Genomic DNA, 18,766 nt, shown 5'->3' with positions numbered 1-18,766 from the left:
AGTTCCGCCTTGACAGCGGACTGCAACTCCTTCATGCTGGGCAACAGTTTTGGCCCTCCAAGTCGTGGTTTGACCATCAACCCCCGCTCGTTAAGTCCCCAAAGCACCTTCTCCGTGAAGGTTCAATCAAATCCCTTCAAGAAAATCCGCTTTGTTGTGCCCATATCGGCCGTCACAATCTTGTTCCGCTCCAAATACTGCAGAACCTGGTCGAAACTGGTAATGTAGGACACGTACTCCGCTCTTGTCCAAACACCGCCTTTTTCCGCACGCTCCAAAGCCACTTTCTCCAAGTCACTCTCCCAATACCTAGGTCCACTATCTTCCCACCTCTCAAGTATCTCCTCCTTGAGCTTGGTCCAATCCTTATTCTTGAACCCCTTCATGTCCTCCACTTCCCGCAAGCAACAAAGGGTAGTTACGTTATGTTGCGTTATCCGCGCGATTTTGGTAACGTAACTACCCCCGCTATCCGGGCCCCCCCGTTACTTTACTAGTAACGGGGAAATTTCAGGCCCCGCGCGTAACGTAACGGGCCTCATTTTTGAGGCCTGTTATCGCGTTATCCCCTGGATAACGCAATAACAGACCATTTAAGGCTTTTTTAGCCTCATTTTTTGCCCGTTCTCAGGGGCTCCGTGCGCCCGGATAACGCAACAAGCATAAAAAAAAGGGCTTAATATGGTGCGCTAATGTAATTGCACCGCCGTTACACGTAACGCGTAGATAACGACAAAAATTCTGTTACGTTACCGTTATCTACGCGTTACGCGTAGCGTAACTACCCTTCGTTGCGGCAAGTCCTCGCCTTCTGGAAAGAAGTTGACCACCTGGTACGCCTTATCTGCATCCGTCAGAAATTCCTGAAGAGCTGCTCTTTTGAACCGTTCAATAAAGCGCTCCACCTCCGCCTCTGAAACCTAAGGTGCGGATAATCCCTGGGCAGCATCTTTGCTCCACTCGGCGCAGGAGCAGCAGGTCTTGGTCCACCTAGTGCTTCTTCCATGTTCTCTTCTTCAGTCTCCTCCGGTCAAACTCTGTAAGTTCCGCTCGTTGTTCCTCCAGTTGACACCCCTGGTTGATTGTTCAGAGTGCTCCGCTGGTACAGCTGTCGCCTTCTTGCCGCGAGTGACTGATTAGGTGAAAACTGGCTCTGCACCAACAAAAAAGATGATTTTCCTAGTCTTGGTCCTCCCGCTAATCCCAACCACAATTGTGTTTTGGCTGGTCTTGAAGAAGAGCCTTCTCCGTTTTCCGCAATTACTGTGTCTCCGCTGTCCAAACCGCCTGATCAGATCTGAGCTTATTTGTTGCCTGGGGGAAAGAATTTGCCTTCCAAAGGGTTCATTCAACGTTTCCGCACAAGTCTAGTTCCCGAGTATCCAATAACGACACAAAGTTGGGTTCCCAGCCAGACCCCCACTTGTGAGAATGAAAGCAGGTTAGTTGGTGGGAATGTCTGCTGACCGCCTCCTTCAAGAATATTATTGTCTGGGCTGTGTGATTGTCGGTAACTTGGCTACGCACTGCTACTTTCCGCTAGCCTTCAGCGCTCCTCTACTGAGCCTGATCTATAGTGTAATTATCTGCAAGTGAATGAAGCTCCGCCCTTTGTAAGCACAAAATCCGCAAGTAACTCTCAAAGTAAAGATAAGGTCCCAGATAATCCTCTAATAAATCTAGTACGTCCGTAGTTGTAAGTACAATGATGAGTAATCCCGTAAGGATGATGATAGGATAATAGGATGTTAGGATCCCCTTTTCCCCGTCCTTCCCTCCACGCACATTGCCGTTCCCACCCAATCCCGCACGTCTGACACTTTCCCGCACTAGTCCTCCAGCTCCGCCCACTATCCCGCTCGTCATATTCCCAGACTCTGCTCCTCTCCAACGCTTGACCTCCCACCATCCTCTGTCTAGCCCCCGTCAGTCAGTCTCTTGCCACCGCCTCCACCCGCTGGTGGAACCCGCTTTGGCTGTAATGACTCACCCGCTGACGCGCCGCTGCTACCAGTCCACGTGTGTAGCCCCGCCGCAGTCCAGTCCTGTCTTTTTCGCTCCAATCCAAATACCCGATCCGAAATCCGTGATCCGCAATCCGCGCATGACTTTCCGTAAGCTTTCTCAGCATGCTTTGCTGACATCATCCTCAGTGCTTATGTCACCAGAATGTATTCTGCTGGAGCGGCTTTGTGCATTCCCGTCCGCGCTATCCCCGCGTGGACATTCTACCGCGCTTGCCTATATAGATCACCACACCGCTCATTGGGAGTACTTGACCCTCTCAATGACCGGTACTGTGCCGTTCATCAAGAGGGCTTTATCCTCTCAATGACTGGAACATACCGGTCATTGAGAGGGTCAAGTCCCATCAATGACTGGTTGATCCCGCTCATCCTCAAGCTAGCTGTGTGTCAAACAAGCTATGTATTGACCAGAGAGTCTGTGCTCTCATTTCATAATTACTTTCTGCAAAGTTGGGCTATAGAGTTGGTAACGGTCTTGAGGTTTATTTGTCTTGTGTAATTTCTCAGGAAATACATGTATCAGTACATAAAGAAAAAAAAATAGAAGCCTCAGCAGTATCATGTTGAGCTGATCTGGAGCAAAAAAAAAAAAAAACAGGTTTATCATGGAATGAGGGAGATACAAGGGGAAAAGTGAAAAGTGGGGTGAAAATTGCATTCTCCATGCGCCAGAATGGGGAGGTACGGTATAAGTCCCTCCTTCCAAGGGCTGTTGGAGGCTTGCTTTGCGAGTCACACGCCCAAAGTAGCAAGGGACTTTGTTAAGTTTGCCAGACCGGCCATTCATGATGGGAGGAGTGCTGGTTTTGGATTGCCCCGGTGTTCACTCCAAAAACTTTGGAGTGCATGGTTGGGCACTCCAACTTTTGGGGATGTTTGGAGTATACCATCATCCACTCCAAAAATTTTGGAGTGGACACATGTGCACACCAAGAATTTTGGAGTGAACTACTGTTCACTCCATTTTTGGTGTGCATGAAGTAAATCTTTGGTGTGCATTTAGCCTGCCCCTCCGCTAACGTGTAACCTAAACTTGTCTGGATGTTGTAATTTGTGTGGGACTCAGAATTAACCTGAAGCGGAATACAAAGCTTTGAATGTGCTTTACCGCCACCGTCAAGGACCATAGCCGCAACACCCGAGGAAGCCACCACCATTACCAGAGCCCCAATCTTTGTAAAGTGTTGGATTACGGCATTCATTAATTAACTTTCTAAACATCCCGCGGGACCGTCAATGAAGACGAGAGACAAATTGTGGGTGTTGTAACTTTGGACAAGTTGTTCAAAGATTATTCTTTGTCCCGGATTTAGGGGACTGACATCAACAAGAGGTAATTTGCAAATTTCCGCACCAACATGTTCAGGGCCCTGGGAATACTGCTCCTAGTACAACTGATCCACAGGGTAGAGCCCAATGTACTCCCAGGTCAGACCTTCCACGGGCAATTGGTCAAGTGTACTCACAAACAGAGCTGCTTAAATGAACTGCGCACTGGATGTGGAAAACAGTGAACAGGGGAATGTTTCAGGATCTGGAGTTAAACTGGAATTCCTGTTCATCAATACCAAGCAATAGTACGTAATGACTAATGTGTCAATCCAGTGGTACCTGTTGTGGCAAAAAAACGTATACACAATGTGAGGGAGTTAACCGGTTAGGAAATGAGGAAATGGAACTGATGCTTACGATCAACCAGAAATAGTAAAACTAAATGGGGTTGTTGCTGAGGTGCTTTTGAGGAAGTGGGAATTGCTTTTAAAAAGCACAGAGCAATGCTTGAGCAAAGCTACTCCTTTTCAGACAAAGGGTGTGATTTCCCAGATCTTGGGACCTGTATGTGAGGATACAGACCTTGGCAAACGGTGCAATCTAAGGAAAGCGCCGTGAGCCACAAAAGCTGTGGAATCAGGTAAGCAAAGCAAACCTCTTTCTGCAGCCCAAGCTGCCTGCGGAGATGGAAAACTGACTTCATCAACTCTGATGATAGCAGGTACATCTACTGAGGACAGCAAGATCAAAAAAACGGACAAGCACCGTCAATCATTTTTACTGGACAGGATCACATCCAACACCAAAGGTGAGTGACTGTGAACTGTCCAGCTAACTAATCAGTTGTGGCTAAATGCTCGACCGTGTTACTTGCAGCATCAGAACTCAAGAACAAGACCCGAACCACAAACACTCCCAACCAAACAGGAAAGGAGCTAAGTAAGTGGAAAGGTCCTGAGCTAGAGACAACGGCCAAGAAAAAGAGACACTGAGCTAACCACTACGTTCAACAGAAAGCGTAGGGAGCGCATCTCTATTGGACCGCCTCAGCTAAAGGCTCAAGCCTGGGAAAAACCCGGCCAAGTAAGAGAGAACTTACTCCCTAAAATATTCAAGCGGTGTGGAACCTCTCAACTGGGTGAGATGAGCTTGGAGGGGAAAAGTATGTTGGGATACTTGGGTGTTGGTAAGACTGCCCTCCTGGAATAACTCTGGGAGAAAGGATTCACTAAGAATAAATAATTTGTGGCTGACTTCTATTCTAGTGAGAACTATTACTGGAGTCTTACAAGGACAACCTGCAAGGGGGAAGAATGAGGGTTGGAGGAGGGACAATGGTTGAGGATTCAAGGATGTATCTGGTTCTCTGTCAATTATTCACTAAGGTATTCTGTTCTGGTTTCAATGATGGTTATCTGTCTCTGATGATATTTCTCAAGGATAAAGGTGATGAATGCTAGTAGGTATCATTTACTATTCTAATGCAAGCATGAGAGGAAAGGAAACAACAACTGATGAGTGTAATCTTTATAAAGGATCTAGTACATTGGGGTAAATAATAATCAAGGGAAATAGTGGGGCAATGCCTTCCCTGTACAACTGGTTGGTGTTTGTGTCTGGGGTTATTCTGTACTGGGGAAGGACATTTGGTTGGGGTAATTCCACTACTACAACTGGCTGGGGTTTCACTAGAATTTTCTTCAGACTAAACTATGTACTCTTCAGTTGGGGTGACTAGACTGGATGATGTAATAGTACTGGTTATGCCAGATGCTGATGGGGTTATTTATCTAGAGTGATTTTAGCCTTCTTGATTATGTATTTATCTGTACTATGTATAAAGATGCTCTTGTATAATAAATAAGTGGGAAAATCTTGTGAAATGATTGGTCTGTGACTGTTTTTGTGATATGTAGCCATGTAACAGATAATAAGGAAAAGAGCAAAAATAAGGGAAATAATATAGCTAGGCATATGTAATAAAGATGGGACCCTGGATAACTTGACCTGTAGATTGTGATTCTGCTATAACAATGAAGGATTTTCTACTTATATGGGCTTGAAATACTATGTATGGGTTTGAGTGATCTCACCACAGCGGGAACGAGCTGCTAATGGCACAACGGTGACGCGCAGACAACAGATCTCACAACTCCTTACTTTCAACTTTTAAGTCAGCGGCGGCCACTTGCACTGCTTTCAGGTAAAACCCATTTGCCTGTCTAACACTTGTAACTAGCTCTACAAGCCTAAGAACAATGTGTCTAAAAAAGAAATGCACTTTCAGTTCTCCATAATTTTTCACTGTACACGCCGGAATAGGCATCCACCAATTCCTGTTCTTTGCCCCTCCCGGCGCTCCTATTTTTCTCCTCTTTTTTATCTCTCTCTTTGTCTTCCTAGAGATGAACCGCATCTAATCCTATTGCAGCCTTTGGGCCTATCATTGTATTACTATTATCACCCTTCTGGCCTACTTCCTTGTTTTTCTCTTGTAAGATCTCGTAGATCTTATTGTATCTTTTATAATACTACTCAGGCCCGATGGCGCCTATAAATAGAGGCCCTCGCGCCCGCCAAAATACAAACCTCAGCTCATTTTCTCTATAACTTCTATACCCAAAAGTACAAGAGATCACAAGGGTTAGGCCAATTTTGTTGTGTGGTGTTAGCAATTTTTTGCATTCGAGTTGTTGGGTCGTCTCTTTTAGGAAAGCGCAACGGCGGTCGGAGCCGGTTACAGAAAGTTGCTTTTCGGTTATAGCAAACAATTGTGTTCTGGGTGTTGAGATACCGCTGACCTGCGCGCGTGACAAATGCAACATGGAGGTGAGAATCGGCAATATAACTAGGTGCGTCGCCACTGCCTTTGATTTGATCAGAGCCGGCAGTGGCGACGCACCTATAGTTGTCCTCTCAGGTCGTTCCTTTATGTTAAAAATCATTGGTTACGTCGTCAAGTACATTTTTCGCAACCCTGTAAGTGGAAATGCTGCGCAGAAAAAGTACTTGTCAACATAATTAATGATTTTTAATATTGCATCCTTGGGGTGATGCACTATATACTGTATTGCATCGTAAAATTGATGCATGGCATTGGCATCACATTGCTTGATTGATACAGCGGGTGAGAAAACCTTGCATCCCATTGTAGAGATAATGCAACCAATATATGTTTGCGTAGACAGACCAATAAATATTGGTATTGCATTGGTTAAACCAATGCACATCCAACAAAAAGCCTGTATTGCATTGCTTGAACATATCACACCGGCTTTCCAAGACAATGGGATTCTGCACAGTATTGGGGGCTGCAAGGCTCCCAAGGCCTTCAGCAATGCTTGCCTCCAGGGCCCAGCCTGTTTACACCCTCCGCAGAGCCACTGGTGCTGCTCATCATGACCGATTTAGTTAAGGCTTGGTAGCTTGTTGAGGACTTCAACAACAACTAAGCGGGCCCAGACAACCGGCGGGGTCTCTAGCAAGTTGTCTGCTTTGCCGGATGTTTGGAATAGAGATGGCCCCGACAAACCCGTCGCGGGTACCTGCTATCCGCTGGCGGGTACCTGCCCATGGTCGGCGTGTACCGGCCAGCGTGTTCGTGTTCGGGTGCGGATGCTGGATTTCTGGGAGAAATTGAGCGGGTACCCGCTCTTGTTTGGGCAGGTGGCGGCTGCCACAACAACCGGAAGGACTGGGAAGGCCTTCCTTCCGGTCAAAGAGGTTCTGTAACCCCTTTGACCAGAAGGATTCCTTCCAGTCGAAGAGGTTTACAGAACCTTTTTGACTGGAAGGCCTTTCCAGTCAAAGAGGCTTTGTAACCTCTTTGAAGGCCTTCCAGTCAAAGAGGTTACAAAACCTCTTCAAGCGGAAGGATTCCTTCCAGTCGAAGAGGTTTTGCAACCTCTTTGACTGGAAGGAATATTCCTTCCAGTCGAAGAGGTTTTGCAACCTCTTTGACTGGAAGGAATATTCCTTCCAGTAAATTTTGAGGGGCAGGTACCCGCTCTGACTGCCCCAGGCGGTGCGGGTGCGGTTGCGGGTGTCAAACTTTTGGCAAAAAAGATGGCGGGTACCCGGGTTCACAGGGGCCATCTCTAGTTTGGAATGGGGCCCACTTGTGGTTGAAGGCTGTGACAGGGTGTGCCTCTAGGTGACATACATATAGAGAACCCTTGGGCCCCCGATTGTGAGAGGGGGACTTCATGAAACCCATTGGATTCCAGACCTGGCACTCAGGAATCCAAGTCCAGGAGCATTTGGACAAAGTTGGGTCATTAAAAATTCTATCCCCAGGGCAGAGCTAGAGATGGCACTTGGGTACCCGGCACCCGCCAGCAGGTACCCGGTATACCCGCCAAGCACACGGCGGCGGTTGCCGGGTGCGGGTGCGGGTGTTGAGAATTTGAAAAATTTCAGGCGGGTACCTGCACCCGCAGTGGGTACCCGGGTGCAAGAGGCCATCTCTAGGCAGAACCATATTTTTGGCGGGGGAATTTTTTCCTGGAATTTGGGACCTGCGCAACCTCCTGGAGACCTGGGTTTCAATTTTGAACCCACGTATTAAATTTTCAACTCCCACTCTTGATAGCAGAATTTGTATTCCAACTCCCCAAAAAATCCCGGACCAATTTTGGGTCCTGGCAACCCGCTGCGGACATCAATTGGCGGTCCTCAGGACGTCAGCAACTTTTGGGAGTCGGAAAATTAATTTTTGGGAGTTGATCTTTCAACTCCCTAAAAAATGCTGGGGCCAATCCACTTTCAAACCTATCAACTTATCACCCTTATTTTTTTGAGTCTCCAGAGTTCTGTGTCTTGAGAGTACTACTAGTATTGGTGGAGTACTTTCTTCCTCCACCTGGACCACCCTGGAGCACTCAGCGTTTCTCCACCCAACCTTTGCTGGGTTGATCTTCATTCAGGTCAAAAAACTGCTATCCTCTGTTACCCCATCCTGTTGAAACCAGGAGTCCCCAAGTTTTCTGAGCTTAACTAAGCCTCTCAATTGGGGGGTTGGGGGGGGCCCTGGGTCCGCAATCAACTTTTACAGTTGAACTCTGCCAACAATGACTAGAAAATCAAAACGCATCCCAACAGCAAATCACACTCTAAGCACTCCATCCGTAACGGCAAAGCAAAGCAAACCGGCACAAAAGACGAGTCCAAAATCAACTCAAAGTACTCCAAAGAAACTCAATACCGGGGTGACCATCCTCAAGAAGGTTCTTCAAAGCAACGATTCCAATTTAAAGTCTTCTGGAGTTGTTTGCAGATGTGCAGAATTTTTTTGGCTTTGATACGTGGTGGTTAAATATTTGAATGGTTGTCCATCTTGTATAGCTCGTCTGCATCATGTAATTCTTCAATTGCACTGGTACATGGTAGGCTGGCCATTGATCTAGCTCAAAGTCGAGTATTTGCTGTTTGATGATGGGCTATGGTGGCACCGGAATTGTGCTGGCCAGCAGAGACTTGAGCAAGCCAAAGGTGAATAAACAAAGTTTACAAAGAATTATGTCTATGGCTTTTGATGTATACCTTATACTATTCATGCACTGAGGACTGGATCTATCCGGGATTGTATCTGGGCCTGACTTTGGCGGATTGTTCAAAGCTGTCATACTTATCCATCCCCCTAGTTGCCAACTGCTATGGGTATGTGGGCTTTTGAGGGCTGTACACACACCAAAAAAAAGGCCAGCTTTTCAATGGTCTCGGAGGCGTGACATGAATCTGGGTGGTTGTGGGGGATATTGAGGTTGTAATGCCCTCCCCAGCCAAATGGCTGGTTGCGCTCACGCGAGATTTGGGACATTATATTGAAGTCCCTCCTTCGGAGGCGCTTCGCGCCTCCTCGGAAGGAAGGGACTTGTGTTAAGTTAATGACGCGGCTCTGTCACACTCTGTGAAAGAGAGCTGTCACAGGCGATTGCGAGGCCTCTCGTCCGCCTCCCGACGTCCTCTCGATCAAGTCGATCTCATGCGTCATACATATTGTGTCAGCCAGCCCGGATGATGTAACCCTCTCTCCTCGAAGCTGCTGACCATCCACCCAAAATCGAAAGCGCTGTTGACCACTTTGGCCATCACCAACCCAAAAACCATCGAGAGCAAGCCGAACACACACCGCTCGCTCGTCCAAATATCATTCTCGATCCGATCGACCCGTCCAAGCAAGACCTAAACTGGCTCCAAGCAGCATGGCCAAAGATCCAAAGGACTCATTGGTGGCGCCGGTCAGGTCTGACGACTTGAAAGCATCTGATAAGAAAAAATCAGAAGATGGGCTGAATGGTAAACAAGTAGCCAAGAAGCTCAACGATAACAAAACTCACGACCAAGAATTGGTCAGTCATCCCCTCCCTCGATCATCTTCATTCGCCACTGACACGAAAAACCTCGAATCCGTCTTATTTAATATCGATCGTTCAGAGTGAGGAAGATACCGCTCTCAAGGAAGAACTCGAGATGCTGGTCCAAAGGCTCAAGGTAAAACTCGGCCTTGAATTATCTGTATCCCCCTGCAATTTTATTTCTGATGATTACCTGAACTCTTTCAGGAATCCGATCGACAACTCTATAAACCGACTCTTGAAATGTTAAGAAGTTTAATCCGAACCTCAACCTCATCAATGACTTCAGTCCCGAAACCCTTGAAATTTCTTCGACCTCATTTCGGAGATCTAGTTCGAATCTTCTACAGCTGGGGCAGTCGAGAGGAATACGACCAAGCGATGAGAGAGGATGGCGAAGTCAAGCAGGAGATCCAACGTCTGAAGCAGGCCGAAAAGCTTGCTGCTGCCGCCGCTACAGCTTCCGCCGCCCCTTCCAGTGAACCAGAGAAGAAGGAATCCGACGGTGAGACCAAGCCGGATGACTCGAAGGTCAAGGCTAAGGAAGGGTCTTCTGCTAGCAAGGGCGCCGATGGGGAAGCCACTCTTACTCGATCGCCCGCTGTACCTGCACTGTCTCCCTTCCATGCCGAACCCGGTTCCGTCAAAGGTGTCTCTCCTATCGATCGCATCTTGCTGGCAGAAATCATTTCCGTCCTTGCGATGACCTACTCTGACAGTGGCCTGCGCGAAACTTTGGCCTTCCGACTTCGAAGTCACAAAGTTGATAACTCGAGCGTAAGAGATGATCCGGGCGTATGGGGACATGAATATGTTCGCCATCTGGCAGCCGAGATTGCAGAAGCTTACCAGGCGGTACAGTCCAAGTCCGACGACATGGGTGAAGATGAGCGGATCGAGACCGATGAGCAGTCTAGCCGGAAGAAGGAGCTGCACCAGTTGGCGATGTTACTTGTTCCATTTTTGCTCAGTCATAACGGAGAGGCCGATGCGATCGATCTCCTTCTTGAACTTGAAAGTATCAACGACATTGTGCCGTTGGTTGCAGAACGTAAGCTTTCTATCTTGATACTACTTTGCTCTCAGTCATCGCAAATCTCTATCTAGTTACTAAGATTGTCCACCATCTCCGCATTCTTACCGCAGACAATTATTCCAGGGTTTGCAATTACATGCTGTCCTGTGTGAACTTCCTTGTTCCCCCCGATGACACCAACTTCCTCCGAGCTTGTCGAGAAATTTACCGATCTCACTCCAGATTCTCGGAGTCGATGATGGTCAATATCAAGATGGGGGACAAGGCGGGGGTCAAGGAGGATTTCGAGTCGGCATCTAACCCCAATATGAAGCTACAACTTGCGCATTTATTGGCCCGCCATCAGCTACCGTATCTTTCAGCTGACCTTACTGAAGACGAGGACTTGAACGATGTCTTAAACAATACGAAGCTGACTACGCATTTCAAAGCATTCGGAGAGAACCTCAATGTCACTGAGCCGAAGACTCGCGAAGACATTTACAAATCTCATCTCGAAAATATTCCTGCAAGTTTGGGCATCAAGATGGATTCAGCCAAACAAAATCTAGCTGGTACATTTGTTAATGCTTTCGTCAACGCTGGCTTTGGAAACGATCCGTTGATGGCCAACGCCGAAGGTGGGCAGAGTTGGATTTACAAAAACAAGGATGATGGAATGATGAGTGCTGCCGCATCGCTCGGGGTCAGCTTACTATGGGATACCGACGGGGGTATTAGTCAGATTGACAAGTATACGTATGCAACGGACGACCATATCAAAGCTGGTGCACTACTGGCAAACGGTTTATTACACTCTGGTGTTCGCACCGAAATGGATGTCGCTTTGGCTCTTTTGGCCGATCATATCGATTCCACCGTCGTTCCGATCCGAGTTTCAGCGATTATCGGGATCGGAATTGCTTATGCCGGTACGCATCGGGACGACATCATGGACTTATTATTACCACGAATTGAAGATACGGCAGTATCGATGGAAATCGCCGGAGTTGCTGCTTTGGCTCTTGGATTTATTTTCGTCGGTAGTGGGGACGGCAACATCTCACGGACAATCTTGCAAACAATGATGGAGCGTGAAAACGATCAGTTGAACAATAAGTGGAGCCGCTATTTGGGGCTTGGTCTTGCTCTACTCTATTTGGGTCAACAAGACTCGACCGAATCAGCTGATGCCACCATCGAAACATTGAAAGCAATCGAACACCCCCTGAGCAAACAAACTTTAGTTTTGCTGGAGTCCTGTTTGTTCGCTGGGTCGGGTAATGTTTTGAAAATTCAATCGATGTTGCATCATTGCGCGGACCATCACACAGGGAGCAGCAGCGGTACCAATGAAGAAGACGCGAACAAAGAAGATGAGAAGGACGGAGAAGAGGTACCGGAACAAACCACACTTCACCAGCAGCTTGCCGTTTTAGGAATAGCTGTTATTGCTATGGGTGAGGAAGTAGGCGCAGAAATGTCGCTGAGACATTTTGGACACCTTGTAAGTCAAATGACAGCTTGTATCACCCATGTTCACCTCTGCCATTCGATACTGATCAAGCGATATTTTAATCTGACGTAAAATTCCAGATGCAATATGGCGAGGCACCCATCCGCAGAGCTGTGCCCCTAGCGTTGGGACTAGTCTCGGTTTCCGACCCAGTTTTGCCCGTGCTGGACACTCTTTCAAAGTACTCCCATGATAGCGATCTTGGAGTTGCGTTGAATTCGATATTCGCGATGGGATTAGTTGGGGCGGGAACAAATAACGCACGTTTGGCTCAGATGTTGAGGCAATTATCAACGTATTATTATAAGGAACCAGATTGTTTATTCATGGTTCGAGTCGCTCAGGTAAGTGCCGTTTGGATGCCTTCATCCCAACGTTTCCCCCGAGAAGGCTAATGGTTCGTAAAACATTCCAGGGCTTGGTTCATCTGGGTAAAGGCACACTAGGATTGGGACCATTCCATTGTGATCGACAGGTCATGTCGCCCGTCGCCGTCGCAGCTTTGCTATCAACTATACTTGCATTTACTGATGCTAAATCATGTAAGACTATTACATCCGTTGAGAACGATCTTGGCCATTAAAGCTAACGACTGTAATTTTTCTCTTGCCTCCCTGTGAAAAATAGTTATACTGGACAAAGCCCACTGGCTATTGTTTCTCTTGACACCGGCCATGTATCCTGTAAGTGAAGATACTTTCATCTTGAGCGATCAGCATAATCAATCCCGGATAAGACAAAATCAACACGAACTGACACCTTTGACCGATCGACAGCGATTCTTGATGACTTTTGGGGAGGATGGAAAGCCTATTGAGACATCAGTTCGGGTCGGACAAGCCGTGAACATCGTAGGTCAAGCAGGCAAACCGAAATCCATTTCAGGTTTCCAAACCCATGTCACACCCGTTCGCTTGGGAAATACTGAAAGGGCTGAATTGGCTTCAGAAGAATTCATTCCTTACGCTCATGTTTTAGAAGGCTTGGTCATCTTGTCTAAAAATCCGGGATTTGAATCTGAAACCATGATTTCTTAGAAAAAAAGCAACCACATCCGCAACGTCCACTCAATGAAAAACCATTGTCCAGTTTTTGTCATTCTTATTTTTCTTGTTCTGAGTTTTTGTAATTGGGGAATATTCTCACAAGTTGAAAGATCTGTAATCAATCACCTTTCTCGTTCATAGAAAAGTAGAATATAATCTCAAAAAACAAAAAAGGCCCAAACATTATGAAACACGCTGACAGGTTTGTTGTTCAAGATTGTCGAAAGCAGCTCTTCATGAACTGTTCATCCAGGATGTTTCTTCAAACTTATTTGTGCTTCGATCATAGCATCCCTTGCGAATTCAATTCACAAAGTTTTAAACATTCATACCATTTATGGTGTTCAAAGTTGGTTTGCATAATTTTATGCATGCATGAATCATAAAATCATAAAATCTTTTTTGCAGGGGATATGACTATCTGATTATGTAATACAAAATTTCCACACCAAAATATTTTTATGATTTTATGATTTATGGTGTTCAAAGTTGGTTTGCATAATTTTATGCATGCATAAATCATAAAATCATAAAATCTTTTTTGCAGGGGATATGACTGTCTGATTATGTAATACAAAATTTCCTCACCAAAATATTTTTATGATTTTATGATTTATGCATGCATAAAAATATGCAAACCAACTTTGAACACCATAATTTATGCATGCATAAAATTATGCAAACCAACTTTGAACACCATAATTTATGCATGCATAAAATTATGCAAACCAACTTTGAACACCATAATTGTATCATCCATCATCAGTTGTATCCTTTTGCAAGTGTGACAGATGAGTTCTTGCTGTCCCGCAACTTCTTTTGATCAGTCTAGTTCTGGCAATGTTCTCATTTGGCTTAATGGATGGGAGGGTCAGGGCGGGTTCTCTGGTCTACGTGGGGACATGTGTCTAATTCTGTCTATGTAATTTCAAGGCAGCCGCTGATTGGCCTGGCGTTGCTGACTTAACTGAGCCTCCCGGGACTGGGGGTGCGGAGCACCCCGATGCGAAGCATCTCCCATTCCCAATATCAGGCCTTTAATCTGGCACCACAGGCGCTAGGAATACACAAGGAGAAGACCCCTGAAAGGGGAGCGGGAAAAAACTCCCACCAAAACACTGAAAGCTCTCAAGCCAAAATCTTGGCTTTACCTGCAAGTCCCTCCTTCGGATGTCGCGCTTTGCGCCAGCCCGGGCTGTACCAGGGCCCTCTGAAGCGAGGGGCTTGTGATAAGTCAGTGGCGTTGTGGCGGAGGAGTAAGGTTGCGACCCGGGCCTCCGGGTTCGGGTACGGCTCTCCCGAGATCCGAACCCGGCATATCCGGCTCCGATGCCGGGTATCCGTCGGATCTTGTGCTTTTTTTGAAATTTCAAGCAATTGTGCGCTTTTGAAGAGTACGTGGGATCCCTGATCATCCCTGGTTCAACAGAAGCTCAATTGATCTCATCCGATGCCTCCGAAACGCCCTGCCGAAGAAGTGGAGTCCAGCTCTGACTCGGATGTCGAACAAATAACGGCTCCTGCCAAGACTGAAGATACCAACAAAAGAAGCTGGGTCTGGCAGTATTTCAAGACAACAACAAGCAAAGGTGTTTCTCACAATGTTTGTCAGGTAAACAAAAATCCTGGCAGCGGGGACGTGTGCCTTGTAAAACTTGCGGTCGACAAGAAAGGATCGACAAAGAGTATGGCAAATCACTTGGACCGCTGTCATCGTATATACGAAGGAAAGTCAAATGCGGGTGCAATCACCAAGTTCTTACAGAAGGGGAAAGTACCCAAAAAACTTGATCGGGATTCCTTGACCCCTGCGGTTGCTCGCTTTTTCATTAATTGCAACATCCCATTCCACAACATTGAAAACGAAGATTTTCAAGAACTTCTTCGACTAGCCAACCCAGAAACAACCCGATTTCTATGTGGAAAGGATAATCTCACCGAGTTTATACGGAAATCTTTTGTACAAGGACAATGAGTTATCCAACAGCAATTCCGTACACTCAAATCTAGAATAAGTCTCACATGCGACGCTTGGACATCTCCGAGCAACTTATCTATACTTGGAGTTACTGCGCACTGGATCACCGAAGACTTTTCCCTCAAGTCAATGGTCTTAGCTGCAGTACCAATTGAAGGAAGCCACACTGGGATTAATCTTGGAAGTCACTTAGTCGACGTACTCGAGGCTTTCGGCATATCTGATAAGATCTTTTGTATCACGGCCGATAACGCATCAAACAACGGGACTATGGCGACCCATTTGGACGCGGCAATCTCTTTTGGCTCAAAGGAACACATGCTTGGTTGCATGGCCCATGTGATCAATCTTGCCGCTCAAGCTGGAATAAAAGCTTTCTCTAAACCACCACCAGCGCCACCTGCGAGTATGTCGGGTATTCTAAACGATCAACCATCTCCAGCTGAAGTCTCTGGTATTGTCTTGCGGATCAGTGGGTTTGCAACTTTTCTGAAGCGCTCGCCGCAAAAGTCGGCAGCCTTTGATGGAATTGTTAAAGGGATCATTGGAAAGAGACTCTCAATGATTCAAGATGTTTCCACTCGGTGGAATTCCACATTTTCCATGCTTGAAAGGGCTTTGAAACTTTGTGATTGCATCAAAGTCTTTTGCGAAACAAACAACTTGAACGAAAAATACGGACTCTCTCCTGGTGAATGGAAGAAAGTCAAACAGATCTGTAATTTCTTGGAACCTCTCAATGAAGCGACTGAAACAATCTCGCCCGATAAAACCACTTCGCTTGTCTTCGGAGCTCCTGTATACATCTGTTTAATACAAAGTCTCCATGAGGTAAGCCTTTTGACAGTTCATGTCAAGTTTCAACTTCATCGCACTCTCTCTTACTAACTCGGTGTTTCGATCTCATCGTCAAACAGGCGCGTACACAGTATGGCGCTGAGGAACTCATTCCAGCAGCGGAAGACATGCTCGATAAACTCACGGGTTATTTCCATGCTGCTATGGAAAAACCAGTCTATCTCTGCTCGATGCTGCTCGATCCGCGTATTAAAACCAACACACTCACTCCTGAAGCCCTCGAGTTGATGAAGATGGACAAGCAATTCATCCTTTGGAAGTTTAAGCAAGAAGCCAACAAATTCAGTCTCGATAACTACGGGAAAGACAAGGACAAGCACAACGAAGAGCCTATCCCTAGAAACACCTTGAAAGCTAGTATTTTCAAGAAAAAAAAAATACAAGTCTCTTCGATTGATGAAGAGATCAAAGTCTATCTCAACTCGGAATGCGAGGATGAATCGTGTGATCCCCTCAAATATTGGATGGCAAATCACGAGCAGTTCCCCACTCTGGCGAACATGGCGAGGACGTACCTCGCAGTACCTGCTTCGAGTGCTCCGACCGAGCGAGCTTTCTCTCTAGGTCGCTACATACAAGACTACACACGTAATCGACTCAATGCCAGCACTCTGGAGGCACTGATCTGCTTAAAAAGCTGGCTTGCTCGGGATGTCATTGATATCGACGACATCAAGATTTAATTTCTTCAATGTGTTTTTTTCGTCATTCCACTTTTATTGCTCGAAATACATAACAAAGAGTGAAATTTCATACTACTTTTTTCCTTTCTCGTGCCTCCACCTGCATACCCAGGTATCCGATCGGATACCGGATGTTTGAAAATGCATCCGTGACCCGACTCGACCCGGTATCCGATCGGATAGCACCGGATCATCGGGGTTCGGGTCGCAACCTTACGGAGGAGCATTGCGCTGCAGTGCAGTGACTAAACGCCGGTGCGCTGTCCCGCGTAGCGCCTGCCGGCCGGAAAGGCCCGGGAAAGCCTCGTTTCTCACGCACCGAGGGCCGGCAGGAGTTCCCGTTGTCAGAAGCCATTTCCAATTCTCACATCCTCCCATTGGATGGTAATTCAGTCGGACAGCTTGTGCTCCCATCGAGCCTTGCGTCAGAAGTCAGACTCCTGCAACTGTCAGCCCATTCGAGCCTCAGCTGAGTGCAGCTCTCCCATGGCCCGACTCCAATTTCAAACGACGTGATCTTTCATGGCGGTCAAGAGGTGGCGGCAGAATGGCCTATAAAGGGAGGGTCCTGGTGGCCGTTGTTGGGGCCCCCATCTGCTCACACCACCAGTTTCAGCTCCACCCAATAATTCCTCCCAGATCACGACATTCTTTCCGAAGTCACTTCACTCACTCACTGAGAACCATCTAACAGCGACAATGCAGTCTGTAATCTACACCGTTTGCCTTTTGGCTACCAGTAAGTCACACGAAAACGCTGTCCCTGTCTTGCCAAGCAATCTCCGCTGACTTTGGTTTACTTCCCTGTTACAGTGGCTGTTGCCAGCCCCACCGAGTGAGCACCTGATCTTTGCCTAGTACTTCCTGGCCGTGAGCTGACTACGCCGACAACCATTCACAGAGTTCAACGTAGACAGGTTGGGCTTGGCGGTATGGGGGGCATGCCCATGGGTGGCCTAGGAGCCATGGGAGGTGGTGCTACTTCGATGAGCCAGCAATCAGGCCAAGGCCACCAGGCCCAGAGCTCCTCCACGATGACTCCGTGGGGCGGTTCCCAGAGCAGCTCGGAGAGCTCATATGCCTACTCGTCTACCGACATCCAAACGCAGTTCTTCAACCCGCTGCTCGGCTCGATTGGTCAATTGAATGGTATGATCGGCGGGGGCTCGTTCTCCATGATGCAGGCCCAGCAGATGATGAGCCAAATCGCGATGCAATTGCAAGGCACATTTGGAAGCATGGGACAATGTGCTTGCATTGGACAAGTACGTCAATCCTCCTTCTTGAATCCAGCCAGACAGCGTTTCTAAGCCCATCCCCTCGGCAATCTCTAGGGCGGGATCTCGTCGGCGTTCGGCAGCGTGTTCTCGCAGCTCACCCAGGCCATAACCAGCATGAGCACCATGTTCGGCATGGGTAACATGGGCACCATCTTGTCTCGTGCGTCTCTGGCTTCTCCCTGCGATGACTCATACTGGGCAGACGCTGACTTCTACCTCATCAACCAGCCCTCGGCCAACTTGGAAACAGCTTTTCGTCGTTCTCGAGCCAAATCGCGTCCTCCCAATACTCCCAAACCTACTCCTCTTTCTTGAACCCATTCATCCAAACCGTTGGCCCGATGGTTCCCGGACTCGGCGCCGCCATGGGCCCCATGTTCCAATAGACAACTCCTGTGTAGCTGCCCAGCGACCCGTGTGCGCACATGGAGTTTAGTCACCACTCCCAATGCCCTAATGCGGATTACACAGACAGTTATATCACGACTTTGTTATCGTCTTTTCTTATTTTGTCACAAGATTGAATTGTCATGCCTCAAGCCACAGCCCTCTCGTTGCTCCCACATGCCTTCCGCTGCAAAATAAATTATGTCCCATCTCATTCCCTAGAAGCACGCCACAAGGCTGGCCAGCGCCCCATAGGCGAGCACGAACTCACAAAGAGAGGCGGACATGAGTTCAGTGCCGACTGTTGCCACGTGTGATCCTCTACACTCTCGTTCGCTGGCATACCAC

At 47.3% G+C, this 18,766-nt stretch overlaps 2 protein-coding genes across 2 annotated transcripts; both read left to right on the top strand.

Annotated features, from left to right (window-relative positions):
- Positions 1-9,502: 9,502 nt before the first annotated feature.
- PtA15_13A36 (uncharacterized protein) lies at positions 9,503-13,223 on the top strand (the record flags this gene model as incomplete). Its single annotated transcript, XM_053162560.1, has 8 exons — positions 9,503-9,649; positions 9,735-9,791; positions 9,863-10,706; positions 10,802-12,177; positions 12,267-12,530; positions 12,602-12,728; positions 12,814-12,869; positions 12,963-13,223. The coding sequence occupies 8 exons, from the start codon at positions 9,503-9,505 to the stop codon at positions 13,221-13,223; spliced, it is 3,132 nt and encodes a 1,043-aa protein (XP_053026192.1).
- Positions 13,224-17,450: 4,227 nt separating this feature from the next.
- PtA15_13A35 (uncharacterized protein) lies at positions 17,451-18,417 on the top strand (the record flags this gene model as incomplete). Its single annotated transcript, XM_053162549.1, has 5 exons — positions 17,451-17,490; positions 17,565-17,586; positions 17,653-18,016; positions 18,086-18,191; positions 18,260-18,417. 5 exons carry the CDS (start codon positions 17,451-17,453, stop codon positions 18,415-18,417), a joined length of 690 nt encoding a protein of 229 aa, XP_053026191.1.
- Positions 18,418-18,766: the final 349 nt, after the last annotated feature.

The sequence above is a fragment of the Puccinia triticina genome, chromosome 13A, assembly GCF_026914185.1.
Source record: "Puccinia triticina chromosome 13A, complete sequence".
In the NCBI taxonomy this organism is placed as follows: Eukaryota; Fungi; Basidiomycota; class Pucciniomycetes; order Pucciniales; family Pucciniaceae; genus Puccinia; species Puccinia triticina.
The sequence above is the reverse complement of the archived record's forward strand: the minus strand, read 5'-3'. Positions and strand labels throughout refer to the sequence as shown.